The 23,062-nt window shown below is 45.5% G+C and overlaps 2 protein-coding genes across 4 annotated transcripts in view; one reads left to right on the forward strand and one right to left on the reverse strand.

Moving 5' to 3' along the window:
• The first annotated feature begins 459 nt into the window (after positions 1 to 459).
• LOC138747129 (E3 ubiquitin-protein ligase MARCHF9-like) overlaps positions 460 to 23,062 on the forward strand; it is a 58,404-nt gene continuing 35,801 nt past the window's right edge. Inside the window, exons 1-2 of the mRNA XM_069906082.1 lie at positions 460 to 837; positions 19,319 to 19,474. Of these exons, the coding sequence (XP_069762183.1) occupies positions 460 to 837; positions 19,319 to 19,474 (534 nt within the window). The remainder of the gene's footprint in view (positions 838 to 19,318; positions 19,475 to 23,062) is intronic.
• LOC138747131 (uncharacterized) overlaps positions 6,599 to 23,062 on the reverse strand; it is a 116,461-nt gene continuing 99,997 nt past the window's right edge. For all 3 annotated transcript variants that reach the window (XR_011347327.1, XR_011347323.1, XR_011347324.1), the window contains 2 exons: positions 11,037 to 11,155; positions 6,599 to 7,866 (listed from right to left, as the gene is read on the reverse strand). The gene's annotated coding sequence lies outside the window, so the exon portion shown is untranslated. The remainder of the gene's footprint in view (positions 7,867 to 11,036; positions 11,156 to 23,062) is intronic.

Raw genomic sequence — 23,062 nt, forward strand, 5'->3', positions numbered from 1 at the left:
AGGCTTTTGAGAGGGGATTTGTTGTGGGGAAGGGGGGGAGGAGTGGGGGGGGGGGTGGAGGAGTGGGGGGGGGGGTTAGCAAGGAGATAAAAGGCAGGGCTTGGGTGGAAAAGCGCACACACATCTGGGCTGCTCGGTCGGTGCAGACGTGCGCGGGTTCGGGAATGTGACAGGAGGGTGGTCACTGGTGCCGGGGAGGACGGGGGTGGCGCGGAGGCGAGCGGAGCCAGGCAGCCCCGGTTAATGTCCTATTGCTCTCGGGTAGACAGTCAAGCACAATGGGAGGCGCGGAGACAATGGCACTGGCCATTCCCTAACGCAGCGCGGAATCTGGCCATCCCACTGCTGGTTTTCTATTTGGCTGCATATATTTTATTATCCAGCGATCAATAATTGACTCCTTTACATTTTTTTGTGTTTTTTTTCTTGCATACGACTTAGTGCAAACACCAGATGTAAATGATGTTCAAGTATCACATCCGCATGGTTTGCAATGACCTGAAGGTGCTGCTTTTGATGAGATCTTTCGCGATGCAGAGGAACGAGCAGGATTTGGAGACGGGCCGGAGAAGGGGAGGAGGAGGAAGAGAAGAAGAGGGAGGGGGAGCAGGAGGTGGAGGACGGCTGGCCAGATCGGGATGCGGCTGGCCTCCGTTCCCCAATTGCTCGTCCCGGGCCGACGAGGATTGTTACGGGTCGAGCGGTGCTGCAGGAGGAGACGACGACAAGGAGAGGAATGGTGCGCTCCAAACCGGTATGGACTCCGTGTCCCTGAACAGCAGCGAGAGTGGAATGAGGAGCCCTCTGTGCAGAATTTGTTTCCAGGGACCAGACCAGGTACAACGAGAGGAGAGGTGTTGAGAGACCACATATCCCTCTCATTCTCAGCATTGCCACTAAGGCTCAGAATTGTTAAAAGACCGAAATATCAAACCTTGTGCATTTCTGCAAATGATTTGTATCCAGATCTGTATTAAGATGTTTCTTCCTCGGGTGTAGATTAAGGGCTTATCTAAAGTGTCCAGGAATGATTAAAGGATTCCTCGGTTTCTTAAGGGAAGGTACTATTCAAATTGGAGTCATGAGGGGGGCTGATGCGGAATGGATTTTACACAACAAAATTTGGAACTCTTTCCCCCCCCCCCCCCACACACACACACAAAAAATGCTGTTGAGTCGAGAAGTCGTTTAAAATGTCAAAACGTAATTTTAATTGTTTCTATTTAACTATATGGGAATTGAGGGGTATGGAGCAAAGATGTCAATCAACCGTCCTAGCAGACAGGAGGGCTGAATGGCCTCTTTCTAAACCTATTTTACAATTGAATTGAATTGTTTGTTGTCACATGTACTTTGTATCTTTTATGGATGACAGATTAAAATTCAAGGGGTGGCACTGGGAACTGCATTTGGTGCCTGTTTGCAATCAGAGGATGTTGTAAATGCATGCAGGTTTAAAAAGAGCATCTCAAAGGGTAAGGTTAGGGATGCCTTTGGCAGAAAATGATGCGATCAAAGTTGTGGATGCTCTTGTACAGGGACAGTGGGGGGTGGGGGGGGGGGGGTGGGGTGATGGAAGAGTGGTGTGAAGTTGCCTGAAGATGGGACAGTTCAGTGGTAAGGGAAAATGGTCTGTGGGTCTTTATCACCCTAAAGACGCTGCAATTTTACAGGGCTTTCCTGAGACCATATCTTGTGGACTGTGCATGCTTTGGTCGCCATACTGGCCTTGGAATCACAAGATTGATTTCTGGGATGAAGAGGTTGTGTATTAGGACTGTCTAGGATTGGTTCATAATCAGTGAAACACAAGAATTTGAAATGGATTTTACAGGGTGGATAAGCCCATAGCTGGAATGTGTAGTTGTGGAAAGGGGCAGGGATTGTCTCAAAATAAAAGGTCACTCCTTCAGCCAGAGCCTGAAAATCTTTGCAATTGATCAGCAGAGTGAGGTTTGCTGGGGAATATAATTTAAAAAAAAACTGACCTCCCTCAACATGAACTGAACCGTGGCCAAACCAAGCTCGACTTGAGTTTGAGACCATCATTTTTTTGGATACTTCACCTGAACCTATAGTTTGGTTCTGAGTTGTGCAGTAAGGGAAGGAAGGTTCATTGGACCAGCTCAGGGCTCCAGCAAGTGGGCTTCACTGTGCACTGTACACCCCTCTTATCTATCTATCTGCCTGCCTCAAGTCTGCTTCTCTGCCTCATTTCTTCATGCTCCCTCTTGCTTTCCAATTCAAGTCACTCCTCCATGCGGGCACTCTCCAACCAGATGGCGTTAACATTGACTTCTCTGGTTTCTGCTAGCCCACTCCTGGTTCTCCCTCCCTTCCCCATCCCTCTGTCTCCAGCTCTACGCCCCCTTCCCTCTCCATCCCCCCCTTCCCCCATTTGCTGGTGTGCCCTCCCTCCCTTAACCACCTCCTGTCTGTGGGACCGTGCCCCTCCCCCCCATCATTTTGTTCGGGCGCCTGCCGACATTTTGTCCACACTTTGATGAAGGGCTCAAGCCCAAAACGTGGGTTCTGTATCTTTATCTTTGCTATATAAAGTTCACTTTTTGACCTGCTGAGTTTCTCCAGCATCGTGTGTTTACTTCAATCACAGTGTCTGAAGACTTTCATGTTTTACTTTTTTTAATAAGTAACTCCCCCTACCCTGAATATGCACACAACCACCCAATAATCAAGTTAAACAGTGACAGTTTTAAAAATTTGGTTATAAAGAGGTTGTCTGGCCTGATCTGACTCAAACCCAAGGACTTTTCATTTCTTTCAAAGCTGATCCAAACTTGGGTCTAATAGCCAGAGTAGAGGGCTCTAATTGTTCAATTGTTGCATTTCAACCAAGACAGATGGATTTTTGGACACAAGGGGAATTGGGGATCGGGAAGAAAATGGATGAGGTAGAGAATTGGCTATGACCTTATTGAATAGGTAGGTGAGATACAAACCAGAGGACATGGGTTAATGGGTGAAAGGGGAAAAGTTTTGGGGGAACATGAGGGGGATCTTCTTCGCGCAAAGAGTGGTGTGAATATGGAACGAGCTGAAGAGGAACATTTAAGAGGAATTTGGACGGGAACATGGATGGGAAAGGTGTGTAGGGCTATGGGCTGGGTGTAGATCAGTGGGACTAGCCAGAATAATAGTTTGGCACAGACTAAAAGGGCTTGTTCCTGTGCTGTAATGTTCTATGGTGTTGGAGGCTCAAGGGGGCCAAAGGGTGGGATTCTGTCATGGTTTTTGTTGAGGCCTGATGAAGAGGCAGATCAGATCTTGTTTGTTGTATGGGTGCTGAGACAGCATCTGATTTTTTTAAACCAAGTTTAATCACTTCAGTGAAATTGCATAAAATATACTGACCATTTCTTCCTGGTGAGTTAACAAATTTTGCACTACTTATACCATTAATAATCCCTCACTCTAAAAGCAAAGCACGGTTACACAGCAGCAATAAAAAACAATGGATTAAAAATTATTTTGATGCTGTAATATTGTCATGCAGTTTAGCTGATGATTCTCATCTACTGGAATTATGCTCTCTGTTTTTGAGTTGCATTGTAGTGACTGCTTTGTAATGGTGTCCATGTGAGGTGCATTAAGATCATCAAGAGGCAACCCCATGGGAGTTTGCGGAGGTTTGGTATGATACCAGAAGCCCTGGAAAATTTCTACAGAGGTGAGGTGGAAAGTGTGCTGACCAGCTATATCATGGTCTGGGATGGGGACACCAATACCCCTGAGCATAAAGCCCTGCAAAAGGTAGTGGACACAGCGCAGGACATCACAGACAAAACCCTCCCCACCATCGAGTACATCTATAGGGAACACTGCCATCGGAGAGCAGCAGAAATCAAGGATCCACACCACCCAGCACATACTCTGTTCTCGCTGCTACCATCAGGAAAGAGGTATCGGTGCCACAAGACTCACCCCACCAGGTTCAGGAACAGCTGCTCCCCCTCCACCATCAGACTCCTCAACAACAAACTCCATCAGGGACTCATTTAAGGACTCTCACTTCTGCATTGATTTTCTTTGTTCTCTCTGCATTGCACAGTCTGTTTGTTTACATTTGTTATCTGTTTACAGTTCTTTATTTATTTACATGGATACGCTGTGTACAGTTTGCTTTGGACTGCCAATAAGTGGTAATTCTGCCTTGCCCGCAGAAAATAAGAATCTTAGGGTTGTAGGTGATGTCATGTGTGTTCTCTGACAATAAATCTGAATCTATAAACAGATCCTTAGGCCCAACACATGTTGCCTACCTGAGCTAGTCCCATTTATCTGCGTTATGCCCATTTCCCTCTGGACCTTTCCTGTCCATGTGTTACATGAGATCAAATGAGGGTTCACAGAGAGATGAGTCCAGACACAGGCTGAACAAAGAAAGAATGATCTTTATTGCACACACGGGGAAATAGTATCGGGGAAGACACAAAACAACACTCAGTACTTCAAACAATGTAAGTAGTCACATCGGATACAGCGATCTCCGATACCAGTGGCTGTTTACTCTGCCTCACACAGGTGCAATAATATTCAGTAACTAGAACACTCTTACTATACAGGGACCTCATCACGTACTCCAGGTTCTCTGTTCGAATGGGATATGGCCCAATGCAAAGTATCCCTACACAATACTACGGTCCCACTCTCAGTGTAATGCACGCCTTACCAACGACTCTTCCAGCGATGTCCACAGTTCACGACCTGGTGTTGAGCAGCGTCCATAGTAAGGAGCAAAGAGAATGGGCTGCTGCATGTGGTGGGCTTTATAGTACAGTGAGCTGGGGAGTCTGGCCCAGGTAATCACTAGGTGATTAAAGGGGTCAGTGGTCAGGTGTGCACCACATGGTGGGTAGAGTCCAATCTTGATGGGCAGGTGATGCGACTTTCAACTAAGTTCCAGATGGAGAGGTCATGTGACCCTCCACAATCCACACTACATCATGTCAAAGTAAAAAAAAAAATAATGCTGGAGAAACTCAGCAGGTCAAATAGTGTCCTTTATATTTTATTATTTTTAGGCATACAGTATGGTAACAGACCCTTTTGGCCCCTGAGCCCGTAGCACCCAATTACACTCAAATGAGGAAACTGGAGCCCCCGGGGAAACCCCACCATACACGGGGAGAACATACAAACTCCTTACAGACGGCATGGGATTTGAACCCAAGTCCTGATACTAGTGTGGTAAAGGCGTTGCACTAACCACTTCGCCAACCGTGCCACCCCATCGTCGGTTATGTATTTTTACACTATTTGACCTGCCGAGTTTCTCTCCAGCATTGAATTTTTACTTCGACCACAATGTCTTCAGACTTTTGTGCTAAATAGTCATGCGCCACATAACATCTGCTCGGGCAATGTCCGACTGCATAATTCAGAAATACTGATTGGAGAATGGACGTAGCGGCTTCCCGCATACAACACGTGTATCTCATGTATCTTGTAGACAAAGTGATTGCGCTGCCAGGTGTATGATGATACAGTATATATATATATATAAAACCTGTAATACATATGTCTTGATAGTCATAATAAACACCTATGTTACTGTAATATGGTGTTCACATAACGTTCTATTTCACAGAACGTATTGTGAACATTAAGCAATGCACGATTGTACTTTTTTACATCATATCAAATGTCTTTCAAACAGTATAATTATCCCCGCCTCTATCAGATCCTCTGGCAGCTCGTTCCACACACCCACCCTCCTCTGTAATTCTGATGCTCGGGCAAGATTTCCTCTTTGGTTGTTGTCTATTAGAAACTGTAAACATGGTGGGCAGATTTCCTACTTTTGCAATTTCCACCAAGGTTGTAGGCGTCGTTTAAATGAGAAGGTGAAATCTCTCCCAAGTGTCAGTTGAATGAGGATTTCTTTGACACATCTCATGTTACGTACAAGAGAACAGTCAGCAATGGTAAATATGAATATTTGATCCTGTAGAGCAGGGGTTCCCAACCTGGGGTACATGTACCCCCAGTGGTACATTTGCACTTTTCAGGGGCACATTGAGAGAAGAACTACTCCTGTACACTACACTGTGTTGTAATCTGCAGCCAGATTGCACAATGTCGTGATTTTTTTTATTCTTAATTTTTAGGGGTACATGGGAACCCCTGCTGTAGAGCATAAGGTGTTATTCACGTGCTGTGAACTGGATGTTGATCCTGGTCGGGGGAAATGCATGCACCTCAAATTGTTGTCTTGACAGTAGCACATTTTTGTTGAGTATTCATTAGCAGGAAATGTCCTTTGCATTGAGTGATTTTACATTTAAATTTAAAAAAATTAAATTTTGACATACTGGACGGTAACAGGCCATTTCAGCTCACTAGTCCGTTGCACCCCATTAACCTACACCCCTCAGTATGTTTTGAACAGTGGGAGGAAATCGGAGCCCCTGGGGAAAACCCATACAGACACAGGGAAAACATACAAACTCCTTACAGTCAACATGGGATTCGAACCCCAGTCTCGATCACTGACACTGTAAAGGGTTGCACTAACTACTGTGCTGCCACGTTGCTGAGCCATTTCAGCATCGAGCACATTGTATGGAACTGGAGTCGGATATGGACCCAGAGTGGGGAAGGGCAACAGATTTATTTTTATCAAGTACATTTAGTAAATCAGGCAGATTTTACAATGTTCTGCTAGTTTCATGACTATCAACGTTTTTTATTCCAATATTCAGATTTCCACTTTATTATCATATACAACACTGAGATTCATTTTCCTGTGGGTGAGGCAGAATTACCACTTATTGGTAATGCAAAAAAAAACATTCACAATGTAGACATATAAAGAAATGTAAACAAGCTGTGCAATACAGAGAAAGAGAAAAGAAAATCAATAAAGTGCACAAGTAAGATTCCTTAAGTGAATCCCTGATTGAGTTTGCCATTGAGGAGTCTGATGGTGGAGGGGGAGCAGCTGTTCCTGAACCTGGTGGGGTGAGTCTTGTGGCACCTACACCTCTTTCCTGATGGCAGCAGCGAGAACAGAGTGTGGATCCTTGATGATTGCTGCTGCTCTTCAATGGCAGCATTCCCCATAGTTGTTCTCAATGGTGGGGAAGGTTTTTTTTTGTGATGTCCTGGGCTGTGTCCACTACCTTTTGCAGGGCTTTATGCTCAGGGGTATTGGTGTCTCCCCATACCAGACCGTGATGCAGCCGGTCAGCACACTTTTCACCACACCTCTGTAGAAATTTGCTAGGGTTTCCGATGTTGTACCAAACCTCTGCAAGCTCCTGAGGAAGTAGAGGCGCTGACCTGCTTTCTTCAAGATACCATTGGTGTGTTGGGTCCTGGAAAGATTCTCCAAGATAGAGACTCCCAAGATCTTAAATTTGCTCACCCTCTCCACCTCTGCTCCCTCAATAATTACTGTACTGAATACAATCCAATAAATTTGTTTACTTGAAGTTAAACTTCCAAGCTGTTGTGGGGTTGAAACCAGTGTTTCTGAATCAAAGGACCAGATATCTGAATATTGACAGCACGGTAGGGCAGCTGGTAGTGTTTCTGCCTCACAGGTCTGGCACCCCAGGTTTGATTATGATCTCTGTGTTCTCTGCATGGCATTTGGACCTATTCCTGTGACCTCTTGGGTTTCCCCCAGGTACTCCAGTTTCCCCCACATCCCAAAGATGGTCATGTTGGCCTTTTTTACATTGGAGAGACTGGGGGCAGACTGGGAGATCGCTTTGTTGAACACCTTCCCTCTGTCTGCATCAGTGACGGGGATCTCCCAGTGGCCGTCCATTTCAGTTTTGCACCGCACTCCTATGCTGACAAGTCTGTCCATGATCTAGTGTACTATCTCACCGAAACCACCTGTAAATTGGAGGAACAATATGATTTTCCATCTGGGCACTCTTCAACCAGATGGCATTAACGTCAACTTCTCTGGTTTCTGCTAACCTGCTCTCTGTTCTCCCTCCCTTCCCCATTCCTCTTTCTTCCCTCCAGCTCTCCACCCCCTTCCTCTTCCATTCACAGAGCCATCCCCCCTCCTGGTGTGCCCTCCCTCCTTTATCCACCTATCGCCCCCTGCCTTTGGGACTGTGCTCCTCCCCCACCCCTTCCCCCCAACCATTTGTTTGGGCGCATGCCAACATTTTGCCCATCCCTTGATGAAGGGCTCAAGCCTGAAACGTCAGTGACGTATCTTTATCTTTTCTACATAAAGTTCACTGTTTGACCTGCTGAGATTCTCCAGCATCGTGTTTACTTCAACCATTGTGTCTGCAAACTTCTGTGTTTTACTTCTGGACTGGTTGGTTGGTTAGTTACTGTAACAATAGAATACTATTTGTCCATTAACTATTACAGGGAATATATAGAATATAATAGAGTCAGAATGTTTTGGGAATCAGAATCTTATGACTATTATTGAGGCAGAAGTACATTAGTCATTGATAAGCAAGTGGATGAAAGGTTGACGGAAATGTAGAGTTGAGATTACGCTCAGATCTTATTAAATGACTGAGCTGGCTTGACTGGCTCCTGATTCATATGTTTACATACCTGTGTCACCAGAAGCTTCGATGCCCTGGGAGTGGATATTGACATTGGTTCACTTAGCCTGCCAGTCAATTGGATGTGTTGGTGGTACTTCTCCAGCGCATTGAAGCCGCTTTCAGGTGGCCAGAATACCCGAATGTAAAGCTGGCTAAAATACCCAAATGCAGCTGTCGGGAGGCCATCTGAAAGCGGAAAACCCGTCCCCAAGGAGCACTTACTCAACCCACCTCAGGGAGGTATATTCTCCACTTCCGAGCGCTCCCCCTAGGCACCTGAAAGCAGCACCAGGCAAAGCAGCTAGCCACTTTCAGGTGCCTAGCAGGGGGCGACCCAACTCCCCGCGCCTGACAGCCTCCCTACCTGCTGCCGACAGCCCCGTAGTCCCACGCCGGGGGGCTGTCAGACAGCGGGGGGGGGGGGGGGCTATCAGGCAGTGGGGAGGGGGGCTGTCAGACAGTTGCCCTGCCCCGACTCAGGAGCCGCCGTTTTCTCCGCGGCACCTCTCCCCGCTGCAGACCTTTCAGGTGGCAGAACACCACCTTCAGCGCTGCCATCTGAATGTCCCTTCGCAGACACCTGCAGCCAGCTCCGGAGCCCCATTCATCTGGTGATTCCACCTGAAAGCGGCTTGAGATGCTTGCTGTACATAGTCTGTGACTCAGAAGTGTACAGGAGGGCAGAAATCACTGCTGCCTGCAAGGCCGTCAGTTTTGTGCCAGATCTGAGGTCTCGGTTGTCAAATGTCCTTTTACTCAGTTGGCAAAGAGCAGTTGTTGGCACACTGAAATACCATGCTGAATCTCATCATCCTAACTGGCTTAATATGGGAAATGGTCCATGTTTTCCAGGGTCTTGTCATCGATCTCTATTGGTGGAGAGTGGGTGTTGTATAGGTAGAACATTTGGTTTTGCGAATATTATCTAAGTGTGTTCACTCATATTGCTTTAGTGAATGAGTTATCGATGACTTGGAGCTAGACCTCTGAACATGCAGATATCTAGTATCTTAGAACCATAAAACATTACAGTACATAAATAGGCCCTTCGGCCCTTCCAGTTTGTGCTGAACTATTATTCTGCCTCGTCTCACTGACCTGAGCGCACGCGACCTCCCATCCATGTACCTGTCCAAATTTTTCTTAAATGTTAAAATTGAGCCTGCATTCACCACTTCAGCTCGTTCCATGCTCCCACCATTCAGTGTAATGAGGATCCCCTGAATGTTCCCCTTAAAAGAATCTGTTCTGGGTCCTTTACTCTTTGTGATTTTTATAAATGACCTGGATGAGGGGTATAGATAAAGTAAATGCAAATAAGCTTTTTCCACTGAGGTTATGTGAGGACGAGTTAAGGGTGAAAAGGGGAACGTTCAGGGAGAACATTAGGAAGAACCTCTTTACACAGAGAGTGGTGGGAGTGTGGAATGAGCTGCCAGCTGAAAATGGTGAATGTTGGCTCAGTTTTAACATTTATGAAGAATTTGGACAGATCCACGGATGGGAGGGGTATGGAGGGCTATGGACTGGGTGCAGGTCAGTGGAACTAGGCAGAATAATAGTTCAGGACAGACTAGAAGGGCCAAATGGCCTGTTTTCTGTGCTGTAATATTCTATGGTTCTATGGAATGGATGTGAGCAGACATTTTAATACAAAGGTCATGTTGGAAATGTACAAAGGAGGCCAGATTAGGCTAGATCTTGCTTTCCTTGTACAGTTCTGGTCACCACATTGCAGGAAGAATGGGATGGTACAAAAATGAAGTAAAAGTTATTTGGATGTTGCTAGGACTAGTTTGAGTTAAGAATGGCTGTATATGTTGTTTTCTTTGGGACAGTGGGCGACAAAAAGAACATTGAGGTGCATGATATTACAAAAGGCCCAGCATACATTGTTGGGAAAGATATGGACCTTGGTTGGTGTGTGCATGTTGTGCTGAGTGGCCTGTTTCCATGCTGTGTAAATCTATATAACAAAGAGGTCAATAACTTGATTCTTAGAAAGAGGGGAGTTAAGTAAATTTGCATCTTTTCATTCCCCCCACTTACCACCCCGATTTTTTAGACATACAGCCCAGTAATAGGCCCTTCTGGCCCATGAACCCGTGCCACTCAATTACACCCAATTAACCTACAACCCTCCAGTACGTTTTGAACAGTAGGAGGAAACCACAGCCCCCGGGGAAAACCCATGAAGACAAAAGGAGAACGTACAAACTCCTTACAGACAGTGCGGGATTCAAACTCTGGTCCCGATCACTGGTGATGTAACAGTGATGCACTAATTGCTGCGCCAACCTTGCTGCCCCAATGCTAACTGTGCCGTGCCTAGAACCCGATCCGGAAACCTTTACAACATGCTGATGATTACTTGATATGTTGTGACCAACAAGATGGAGAGCTATTAGTCTTGATAGCTTTTTTTGCCTTGCATTTAAAAGATGGGCCAAATGGCTTCCGATGCTACAATTAAACTAATCTTACCGTCATGACAACTTGCGTTCGATTGACTCATCCCTCAGCAGCCTGCCAGCCCTTTTCACAATATTTGTTCACGATAAAACAGGAAAAACTGTGGGAATACCAAAGAGGTCAGGCAGCATCTGTGAAGAGAGAAAGAGAGAGAGAGAGAGAGAGAGAGAGAAAGAGAGAGAGAGAGAAAGAGAGAGAGAGAGAGAGAGAGAGAGAGAGAGAGAGAGTTTCAGGTTGGTGATCTTTGCTCCTGAGGCTTCCAGCCCAGCCAATTGGATCTATTGGCTTTAGTTGACACAGTACAGAACAGCCCTTAACACCATGGTCTGTATAAGTTAGTTGTTGGGCATGCGGGGTTGCAACCATCCTACTCTTATGCCCAATGCTACCCACCCGCTGCTTGACCTTGCATTTCTCTTTGAATGGATCACTAAGTTGTTGGAGATGGAGAAGCCCACTTATCCCCTCATCATCCAAAGAGACCTAACACTCTCCACTCCAATTGTTTCTGAAACAATTCCAGGCCTTTTGCCTCGCTACATCCTTCCAGGAATGTGATGCACTGGTCGGTTGCTCACACTCTGTGAAACAAGACTTTGGACATCAGGGCTGTGTTCCTCTTTTCTCGAGGTTTCAATCAATCCATCCTTAGGTTTTTTTTATTTTTAAATTTTAGACATGCAGCACGTTAACAGACTATTTCAGCCCATGAGCCCATGCTGCCCAATTTACACCCAATTGACCTACAGCCCTGGTACATTTTGAAGGGTGGGAGGAAACCAGAGCCCTCGAAGGAAACCCACGTAGACATGGGGAGAATGTACAAACTCCTTACAGACAGTGCAGGATTCAAATCCTGGTCACTGGGACTGTAATAGAGTTGCGCTAACTGTGCCGCCCACAATCACAGTGAGATTCACAGTGAGCCTTTTCCATTCCCTCATGGATCTTCTACGTCTCAATGTTGCCATACCGAGAGGAAATTGTGCTTTTACTTATTCCTTCATGGGATGTTCTCACTGGCAAACCAATATTTACTCTCCATCTTTAGTACCCCTGAACTGAAGAGGCAGATAAGTGCGTGGCATCACATATAAACTAGACCGGGTGAGGACGGTTTGACTGTTCCCTCCCTCAAAGACATCGCAGAATCAAGTCTAGTAAAGTACAACCCGACGAAACAGCATTCTCTGGTCCTTGGTGCAAAACATGCGGACACCCAACCAGACAAACACACGAACAGACAAATAATACACATTCAGGACAAGTATTTAATCTATAGCAGTGATTTTAAAACTTTTCTTCCCACTCACATCCCACTTTAAGTAATGCCTATGCCATCGGTGCTCTGTGATTAGTAAGGGATTGCTTAAGGTGGGATGTGAGTGGAAAGGGAAAGTTGAGAAGGCTTTTTTGAATATTTTAATTTGGTTTTCATAGACTCATAAAGCAACTGGTAAGACAACCAATACCATATTTTCCAACATTCATATAACATACTGAGTCTGTATTTATTTCCCTCTCCCATCCCCAAACACAAGTACTAGTGGGGTTCACAGCCCTCACCGTAACCTAAGTAAAACACAACCTCGCTCACTAAATAACACAGGTAAGGAATAAAAAGAAAGAACTAAAAACAAACTAAAAAAAAAAATGGCCATGACTCCACTCCTTTCCCTGCCAGGACAGATTTTTATCGTGTCCATATTTTGAAGGGAGGGGGAACTAGTCACATCTGTGCGCCCTGTATTTCAAATAGGGTGGCCACACTTTAACGAATGTGTCGTGTTTCCTCCTCAGATTGTACATGATTTTCTCCAGGGGAACGCAATTCTGCATTTCCACATTCCATCGTGTGGTATTTAATTGGGAGTCGGACTTCCACGTAACCGTTATACACTTCCTGGCTACTGCCAGGGCAACCTTCATGAACTGAATTTGATATTTGGACAGTGTAAAACTCACACCCCCTATATCTCCCAGAAGGTACAACTCTGGATCTTGTGGAAAATCACTGCTATAGAAAGTTGACATAATGGCCGATAGCCTTCCTGACAAGTGAGGAGATGTGTGTCCACGATTGGTCACTAGTTAAGTGAACCCCAAGGAACTTGATGCTCTCCACTCTTTCGACTATATTTGTTGATGTGTAGTGGAGGGTGGCCATTCCTGGTCCTCCTGAAGTCCATGATCATCTCCGTCTTGTCCACGTTGAGATTCAGGTTGTTTCTCTCGCACCATTTCACAAGATATTCCACCTGTAGTGCGTTTCATTGTTGTTGCTGATGAGGTGAACCACTGTCATGTCATCTGCAAACTTGATGACACTGTTGGAGCAGGATCTGGTGATGCAGTTTGTTTACAACAATCATGATTCACACTTAATTGTGAATTTATGCAATTACTTTTCTCTGGCGTCCCTCTAACCCGGAGGATGGGGGAGGGGAGGTGAGGGCTTGTCTCTGCACCCTGTACGCCAGCACGATTGCAGGTGTTCATCTTGACTGGGGGTCTGAGACCCGCACCTCAGCAGCACATCAGCAGAAAAAGGACAAGAGAGCTCAAGCTGCTTCCCATAATAGCTCGTGACTTGTTGGCACCCAATTGTGAGATCTCACGAGGTGCTGCGCATCACCGTTCCTTTGTGTTTGTCCATGGTTGCTGCAGGTTGGCAGGAATCAAGAGCCCATTAAGACCTAAAGTCTTCCAAATAAAACTTAATCTCAAGAGATTTGAACACCAGCTCTGTGTCTATCATAGTTCCCATAGAACATTACAGGACAGAAACAGGCCCCTTCGGCCTTTCTAGTCTGTGCTGAACCATTTCTCTGCCTAGTCCCACTGACTTGCACCCAGTCCATAGGCCTCAATACCTCTCCCATCCATGTACCTGTCCAAATTTTTCTTTAATGTTAAAATTGAGCTTGCATTCATCACTTCAGATGGGAACTCATTCCACACTTCCACCACTCTGTGTGAAGAAGTTCTCCCTTATGTTTCCCCAAAACATTTCCCCTTTCACTGTTAATCCAAGTTCTCTGGTTTGTATCTCATCGACCCTCAGTGGAAAAAGCCTACCTACATTTACTCTGTCCATCCCCCTCATAATTTTAAATACCTCGATCAAATCTCCTCTATGCTCCAGGGAATAAAGTCCTAGTTCCCTGAAGTCCTGGCAACATCCTTGTAAATCTCCTCTGCACTCTTTCAATCTTATTGATATCTTTCCTCTCTTGATGAGGAATCATAAATACAGAAAATTAAGATTTGATAACCACTTTCCTTCAGTGCTTGCATCAAGGTTAAGTGTGCCTCATTGCAAGTTTAGATGAAGAAGATACCCCCAATCTGAACAGGGATAACCTGACCTGCCTTCAAATTGGGGCTTCTGATATTGACAAACATTTCAAAGTACATCATTTCATTCTTCTTGGATATGGAGAGAGCAACAGAGATTGCTACTTTTTTTTAAACAATTTGGACCATTTATTCAGCACTGTCTGCCTACCTGACGGGGCTGAGTGTCAACTTTGGGTGGCAGAGAGGATAACTGGAGTCTCCCTTCCCCCTCCAATTGATGCGATCTACTGGGATTATTGTCTGAAGAGAGTGCGCAAAATCATTGAGTTTGGGGAGACATCAGGGGTAAGTTTTTTTACACAGAGTTGCGGGAGCCTGGAATGCATTGCCAGGGATGGTGGTAGAGGCTGGAACATTAGGGGCATTTAAGAGACAGGCACATGGATGAAAGAAGAGGGTTATGAGGTAGGAAGGGTTTAATTTTTTTTAGGAAGGAATATATAGGTTGGCACAACCTCGAGGGCCGAAGGGCCTGTACTGTGCTGTAATGTGCTATGTTCAACTTGTGAGTGCCATTCACTAATCCATGGCTGGCAGGTGATGATGGTTTGAGTAATGTGTGGCCAGAAACCCAAATGCATCCTGCCAAAGATTGAAAGAAGAGCTAATGATAATTTTTGACAAAAGGATTTAACTCTAATGAGAGGGGAGTGCAGGCTATGTGACATTTGTGTGTGTTTGACCTCAGACTGTGTGGGTGGCTTATCCAGCCACTGTTTTTGTGGCTCTGCCCCATATCAAGCATGAGATGTCTTCAGAACAGTCGTTCTGCACTCTATTATCCTGAAGTATAGTTTGTTTGGTTTTAAATGCACAGACCTGCTTATCCCATAACCAGCTTTAATCTTAAGTTCACAAAGGTCTCAGGCAGAACTCCTGTGCAGAGCTGAGATAGCGCTGTGCTCTCAAGGTGGCTGTAGAGAAGGAGGCTCCACTGTTTGCTGTGCGAGGATTGGCTGTTGCTTCCTTGGCCTGATCGAGACTGAAATTCCTGCTCCAATCTCAGTCCTAATCCCTGATAAATTGTGTTTTAATTTAAAGGAAGTGACAACACAATAAAATTTACTACCAACCCTCTACCAATCTCTTCAGAAGTAACTAGGGTGAAGTATTCATTCTCACTCTGCCCATCAGCTTGTGTGGTTCTGTGATCCTGAGAGCAATGGCGTCTGGAGCTATGGTCCACAAAGAACAATCCAAGCAAGACCTCAACAGTGGAACAAGTGAATGAAGTTACTCTGAATTCAATGGCTGTGAAGGTGGACGAAGGCTGCAACAAATCAATCAGCTCGGATCATCGGGATTTTCATGCCATTGGGATTGATTGATTGATTTGTGAAGTATCGTGTGCTTCTTGGAGTGAAACATGAAGTGGACATTAAAGAAGCACACACACACACACACACACACACACACACACACACACACACACAGAGGCATCTTTGCTCTGTGGAAAATGGAACGAAGTCCATCATCCTCGACGTCGAGGGATAGCCATTACGATGACCTATGTGAAGCACAAAAGTCTGCAAACACTGTAATTACAGTAAAACACACAGAGATACGGGAGGAACTCAGCCGGTCTTTTCAGCATCCAATGGAGACAAAGATATATTACCAACGATTCAGGCCTGAGCCCTTCTTCAAGAAATAAGCAAAGAACAAGAAGGTGTCAGAATAAAGGCTGAAGACTGGCTGGGGCAGGAGTCCAGACCAACAAAAGGGGTTAGTTGGATATGATAAGAGGAAAGGTGAGAATTGATTTTGGCTCTGTGGAAGGACACAGAGGGAAAAGGGAAGAGAGAGACAGAGCTGGGGGAAGGAGGGGTGGGTTTTAACAGAAACCAGAGAAGTCGATGTTAATGCCATCTTGGTTGGAGAGTGCCCAGACAGAAGATGAGGTGTTGTTCCTCCAATTTGCAGGTATCTCAGTCTGACAGTACATGAGACCATTGACAGACATGTCAGAAAGGGAATGGGGTGGGGAACTGAAATGGGTGGCCACTGGGAGACCCACGGTTTTGCGATGGACAGAGCTGAGGCACTCAACAAAGCGATCTCCCAGTCTGCGCCCAGTCTCTCCAATGTAGAACAGACCACAGCGGGAGCACTGGATGCAGTAGATGACCCCTGCAGATTCAGAATCAAAATTTTAGTGTCATGAACAAGCAATGAAATTCAGTGTTTTGTGGCAGCATCATAGTGGAAACATTCATGAAAAGTCAGGCTGTGACTGTGGTTCATTGATCATTCAGGAATTTGATGGCAGCAGAGAAGACGCTGTCCTTGTGCTATTGAGTGCTCATATTTAGCCTCTTGTACCTTTTCCCTGATGGTAGCAGAGTGAAGAGGGCATGGTCTGGGTGTTGGGGGTTTTTGAGGATAGAGGCTGCTTTTTTAAGACACTAGCTCATGTAGATGTCCTCGATGAAGTGAAGTCTGGTGCCTGTGATGTCGCAGACCGAGTTAACAACACTCTGGAGTTTATTCTTGTCCTGAGAGTTGGCACCTCCATACCAGAAAGTGATACAACCAGCCAGAATGCTCTCCACGGTCCACCTCTAGAAGTTTACGAGAATCTTTGGTGACGTACCGAATCGAGCCGCTGGTGATCCTTCTTTGTGATTGCATCGACGTGGAGGCTCCAGGACAGATCCTCGGAGATGTTGATACCCAGGAATTTGAAGTTCTTGACCCTCTCCACTTCTGAGCCCTTGATGAAGATTGTGTTCCCCTAACTTCCTCCTGAAGTCCACAATCATCCTGATCTATCTCCCTCCTGAACGCTTCCTCATTGCCGCTTGTGATTCTGCCAACAACTGTGGTGTCATTGGCAAACTAGATGGCATTGAAATTGTGCCTGGCCACACAGTCATGGGTGTATAATGAGTAGAGCAGTGGGCTAAGCACACATCCCCCTTAGGTGCACTTGTGTTGATAATCAGTGAGGAGGAGATGTTGTTTCCAATTCGTACTGACTGTGGTCTTCCAATGAGAAAGTCAAGGATCCAGTTCCAGAGGGGGGTACAGATTCACAAGTACAATGTTGCTTCACTTGGAACGACAATTTGGAGCCCCAAATGGTGATAACTATAGCTGTCGTGACATCCAAGAATTGCCCAGGAGCACTTTGGTGCCCTTTCAATTATCGCAGAATTTCTCACTCAGTCACTGCGCAGAAATTTGATGCTGCATGTAGACGTGGATGCTGCATGTAAATATGGAGTGCTTAATGGGATCAGACATGACTGCAAAGTATGCCATCCTTGATTAGCCTGGCAGCCCTCTCATTGTCTGGGCTGACACATGAAGAGTGCCCTTTTTTGCATACAATCCCAGTGGAGGTGGGTAAGTAGTGGGGGGAGTAAGTCTCACCAAAAAAAAGATCATGGTAAGTGTAGTGTTCAGTGTGATCTCATGCGAAAAGTATTTTTTAATGTAGTGTGAGAATAACAAGGCTGGAGTGATTCAGGATCCCTGTGGGGTTGTCATCTGTAATTGTACCATCTAGAATGGATAATAATAGACTCGATGTATGTGTGGGCTGTGCTATCACAGTCGATGTAAATCAGTATGCTCCAAGACATGTTGGAGACGACTGGAGCAACACGGTTCAGCTCCACCTTAGGAAACAAAAGTGAGAGCTGCATCCATTTACTTGGTGTGTGTGTGTGTGTGTGTGTGTGTGTGTGTGTGTGTGTGTGTGTGTGTGTGTGTGTGTGTGTGTGTGTGTGTGTGTGTGTGTGTGTATTCACTGTGCAGGATTCCTCATTGAGTTTGAAGGTTGTGGGTTCAAGTCCCACTGTGGAGACAGAGAGAATGTTGGGCTGCTCAAGGGAACCTGCTGCACTGTTGGAGCACTTGTTTTTTAGAATGAGACATTAAACCCGTTTTTCTCCTCAGAAGGGATTAATGATCACCTGGTTGCTATTTGAAATGAACAAGAATTTCATTCACAATCTCTTTTCGAAAAGAACCAGATTATTGGGCCATTTTCTTGCCGCTGTTTGTGGGCTCAAATTGACAGCCACAATTTCACACATTGCACCAAGTGACTGAGATTGAGAAAGGCTGTGATGTGATTTGATGGTGAGTTGAAAGGGTGAGCAGTGATTGAAGTGATTGAAGGGCATCCACTTAGAAAAGAGATGCGGAGGAATTTCTTCCAAACAGAGGGTGGTGAATCTGTGGAATTTGTTGCCACAGGCAGATGTGGAGGCCAGGTCATTGGGTAGGGTATATTTAAGGCAGAGATCGATAGGTCCTTGATTAGCCAGAGCATCAAAGGAGATTATGGGGAGAAAGCGGGCAGTGGGGCTGAGTGGGAAAATGGATCAGCTCATGATTAAATGGTGGGGCAGACTCGATGGGCTGAATAGACTATTTCTGCTGCTATGTCTTAAAGTGTGTCCCCGTGTTTTGCTGTTTGAGGCACTGTTTGGGACTGGTTGGAATTTAGAAGAATAAGAGGGGATTTTATAAAAACACATTAAATTATGAAAGAAATAGATAAGATGGAGGTAGGTAAGTTGTTTCCATTGGTGGGGTAAGACTAGATCTAAGGGATATATCCTCAAGATTCAGGGGAGTAGATTTAGGACGGAGATGAGGAGGAACTGCTTTTCCCAGAGGGGAGTGAATCTGTGGAACTCGCTGCCCATTGATGCAGTGGAGGCGATCTCAGTAAATATATTTAAGACCAGGTTGGATAGATTTTTACATAATCGGGGAATTAAGGGATATGGGGAAAAGGCAGGTGGGTGGAGAAGAGTCGATCATCAGATCAGCCATGACCTAATTGAATGGTGGAGCAGGCTCGACAGACCACTCCTGATCCTATTTCTGATGTTCTTGTGGTGGGAAGACAGTTGCTTGTCACCTACCGCAAAGCATGAGTGACCTGCTGCTTACTGTGTCTTCTGTTGTTTTTGCAGGGTGATTTACTGAGCCCCTGTCGCTGCGACGGCTCCGTGCGCTGCACCCACCAGCCGTGCCTAATCCGCTGGATCAGCGAGCGAGGCTCCTGGAGCTGTGAACTCTGCTACTTTAAGTACCAAGTCCTGGCGATCAGCACCAAGAACCCCCTGCAGGTCAGTTGCACGTGTTCCCTGTCATGCAGGGTGAAAGAAACGGGCCGATGACGCACTTCCTGTCTGCCGATAGTTGTTTCCACCTTGGCCTCTCCATGACAGATCACGGCTTGAGTCAGGGTACAAGAAACTGAAAGTCACTGAACGGGCACTTCCTGTGTCATGATCAAGAGCTGGGAGCTGGGATTAGTCCTGTGGCTGAATGTTTACATGCACTACAGCTTCCAGTCCAATGGAGATGCCCCTTGATGTTTCACTGCTACTTTTAACCCTCTGCCACCCTGACTAGCAAGTGGGAACCTCATCTCCATGGTTCCTCTGCGGATCATGGTGAGCAGCTCCAATAGGAATGGTCATTGGGGCAGCACAGTTGGCATAGAGATTAGTACAACACTGTTACAAGCGCCAGCGATCGTGACCAGGGTTCAAATGCCGTGCTGTCTGTAAGGAGTTTGTACGTTTTCCCTGTGTCTGCATGGGTTTTCCCTGGGGTCTCCGGTTTCCTCCCACCCTTCGAAATGTACTGGGGTTGAAGGTTAATTGGGTGTAATTGGGCAACACGGGCTCATAGGCTGCAAGGGCCTGTTACCATGTTGTATGTTTAAATAAAAATAAATAAATAAATAACTTTGAATGAGAGTGAGGTATTGGGGAGGGAGGGAAGTTAGGGTTCACTGGCGCCAGCTCCTGAGTCAAACAGGAACTGCTCACAGGCTGGGGCCATCTCCTGGTAAGAAAAGACAGGAATGAGAGGGTGTGGAGAGGGGAAAGGGTCTTCTGGCTGCAGTTCTGGCAGTGGACCAGTAGCAGACCATCACATTAGCAGCTGAAGAGCATGATTTTGTGTGGTAAGGGGGTGCAAGGCCATTGATGAAATGCCTGTGAAAAATCAAAAGGTTGCCATTCATTGGAGTTCCCGCACATTGCGCTACCCAGTTACAAACCCCTCATTGCCATGCTTGAGCTTTGTCTTCTCCACTCTCTTTCCCACTTGCATTTCAGAGGATTATAATGTGGATGCTGGTGGTTGTATAACTCCATTGAAGAACTTGTTCGCACAGCAACATTTTGCTATTAAACAATCTGTTGAAAATGTGTCCTTGTCTCAGAGACCTGAGACCAGAGTCAGTGGGGTCTCTTCCACGCTGCATGCATTAATGACAGCTTTTGGCTCACACCCACAGTGGGGTACTATGTGAACTGAGAGATTAGACATCCGTTTCCTGATAATGGCTTAAAAAATCACAAGAGAGAGAGGAGGAAGGTGATGGGGTGCATAGAGGGAGAGAGACAAGGTAGAAAAGGGGGAGGGAGAGGAAGAGAGGAGAACAGAATGGGAGACTGAGTAAGAGAGAGAGAAGGTAGAATATGGCTTAAAAGGGAGAAGATGGAATAGATAGGGGGCACTGACTGCTTAATGATGCAAGCATGTCTTACCAGCAAGCAGGCAAACCTTGCACTGGCCACAATTCTGTGCCGCAAATGTTGGCCAGTTGTCTGCTGTTAATAAATGGCCACACATATGTGAAGTATCAGACAGATGAGGGGGGATTCCAGAAATGTTAAGTAGAACATGCTTTGTCCACAGAGAATATCTCGTCATTTCACCCTATTTCTAGGTGTCAACTTTGTTTATCACTCCCTCCTCCCCAACCCTTGGGGACCAAAGGCAAAACTTTACAGGCATCAGCTGCCCTTAGGTACTTGACCTGCTTGGTCACTCTTTACAGAGGGGCCTCCATAATGTTTGGGAGAAAGACACTTTTTGTTTCCTTTATTTGCCCCTGAGCTCTAGTTTTAAATTTGTAATCAAACAATTCACAAATTATTAAAATGCACATTCCAGATTTTATTTATTTGTGTACATTTTGGTTTGACGATGTAGAAATTATAGCACTTTTTATACATGGTTCCCCTCATTTCAGGACACCATAATGTTTGGGACACTTGGCTTCACAGGTATTTGTGGTTACTCAGGGACATTTAATTGCTTCATTGGTGCAGGGATAAGAGAGCTTCTAAGCTTTTGATCACCTTTGGAGTTTGTAGTTGCCATTTTTCAACACAATGACCAGTATTCTGCCAATAAAAGTGAAAGAAGCCATTATGAGGCTGCAAAACAAGAATAAAACAGTAAGAGACATCGTCCAAACCATCGGATTACCAAAATCAACAGTTCAGAACATCATTGAGAAGAAAGAGCACACTGGTGAGCTCCGTAATTGCAGAGGGACTGGTATCCAAAGAAGATTCCACTGCTGATGACACAAGAATTCTCATCATAATGAAGAAAAATCCCCAAACGCTTGTCCGACAGGTCGGAAACTCTTCAGGAGGCAGATGTGGGTGTGTCAATGGCGACTGTCTGCAGAAGACTTCATGAACAAATACAGAGACTACACTGCAAGATGTAAACCACTAGTTCACCACAGAAACAGGATGGCCAGATTACAGTTTGCCAAGAAGTATTTAAAAGAACCTGCAGAATTCTGGGAAAAGGTCTTGTGGACAGATGAGGCCAAGATTAATTAACCTGTATCAGAATGATGGTAAGAGCAAAGTGTGGAAGTGTAAAGGAACTGGCCAAGATCCAAAGCACACCATCTCACCTGTGAAACATGGTGGTGGGGGTGTTATGGCCCTGGGCATGTACGGATGCCACAGGTACTTGGGCACTTACCTTCATTGATGATGGCAGTCACAAAATGAATTCTGAGGTGTATAGAAAGATCTTATCTGCTCGGGTTCAAGCAAATCCCTCCAAACCCATTGGACGGCACTTCATCCTATCGCAAGACAATGATCCCAAACAAACTGCTAAAGCAACAAAGGAGTTTTTCAAAGACTAAAACTGGAAAATTCTTGAATAGCCAAGTCAGTCACCAGATCTAAATCCAATTGAGCATGTTTTCCATATGCTGAAGAGAAAACCTTAGGGGACAAGCCTCCGAAACCAGCAGGAGCTGAAGATGCTGCAGTATTGGCCTGGCAGAGCATCACCAGAGAAGATACTCAACACCTGGTGATGTCTATGAATCACAGACTTCAAGCAGTCATTGCAGGCAAGGGGTATGCAACAAAGTACTAAACATGACTATTTTAATATACTTTAACATTACTACGTCCCAAATATAATGGTGCCCTGAAATGAGGGGACCATGTATAAAAAGTGTTGACATTTCCACATGATCAAACCAAAATGCACACAAAAACCTTTTAATAAAATCTGGAACATGTCCTTGAATCACGTGAAAATTGTTTGATTACAAATTTAACCCTTTGAACACCAGCCACTTTTAACCTTTCATAATATATACTGTACTCTGTATACTGTACTCAGTACAAGCACCAGTACGACCCAGCTGGTGGTTGAGTATAAAACCAGTCTCATAAAACGGGGACATGGTGTATATGCGCTTGTTGGTAGTCCCTGAAAACAGGGACACTGAGTCCAAAGGGTTAAAACTGTGGAGCATGCGGGCAAATAAAGGAAAATAAAATTGTCTTTGTCCTAAGCATTATGGAGGGCACTGCAGATGGCAGAGTGCTGCTGCCGCACAGCTCCAGAGATCCTGGTTCAGTCCTGAT

Source organism: Narcine bancroftii, chromosome 12 (genome assembly GCF_036971445.1).
Source record: "Narcine bancroftii isolate sNarBan1 chromosome 12, sNarBan1.hap1, whole genome shotgun sequence".
Classification (NCBI taxonomy): domain Eukaryota; kingdom Metazoa; phylum Chordata; class Chondrichthyes; order Torpediniformes; family Narcinidae; genus Narcine; species Narcine bancroftii.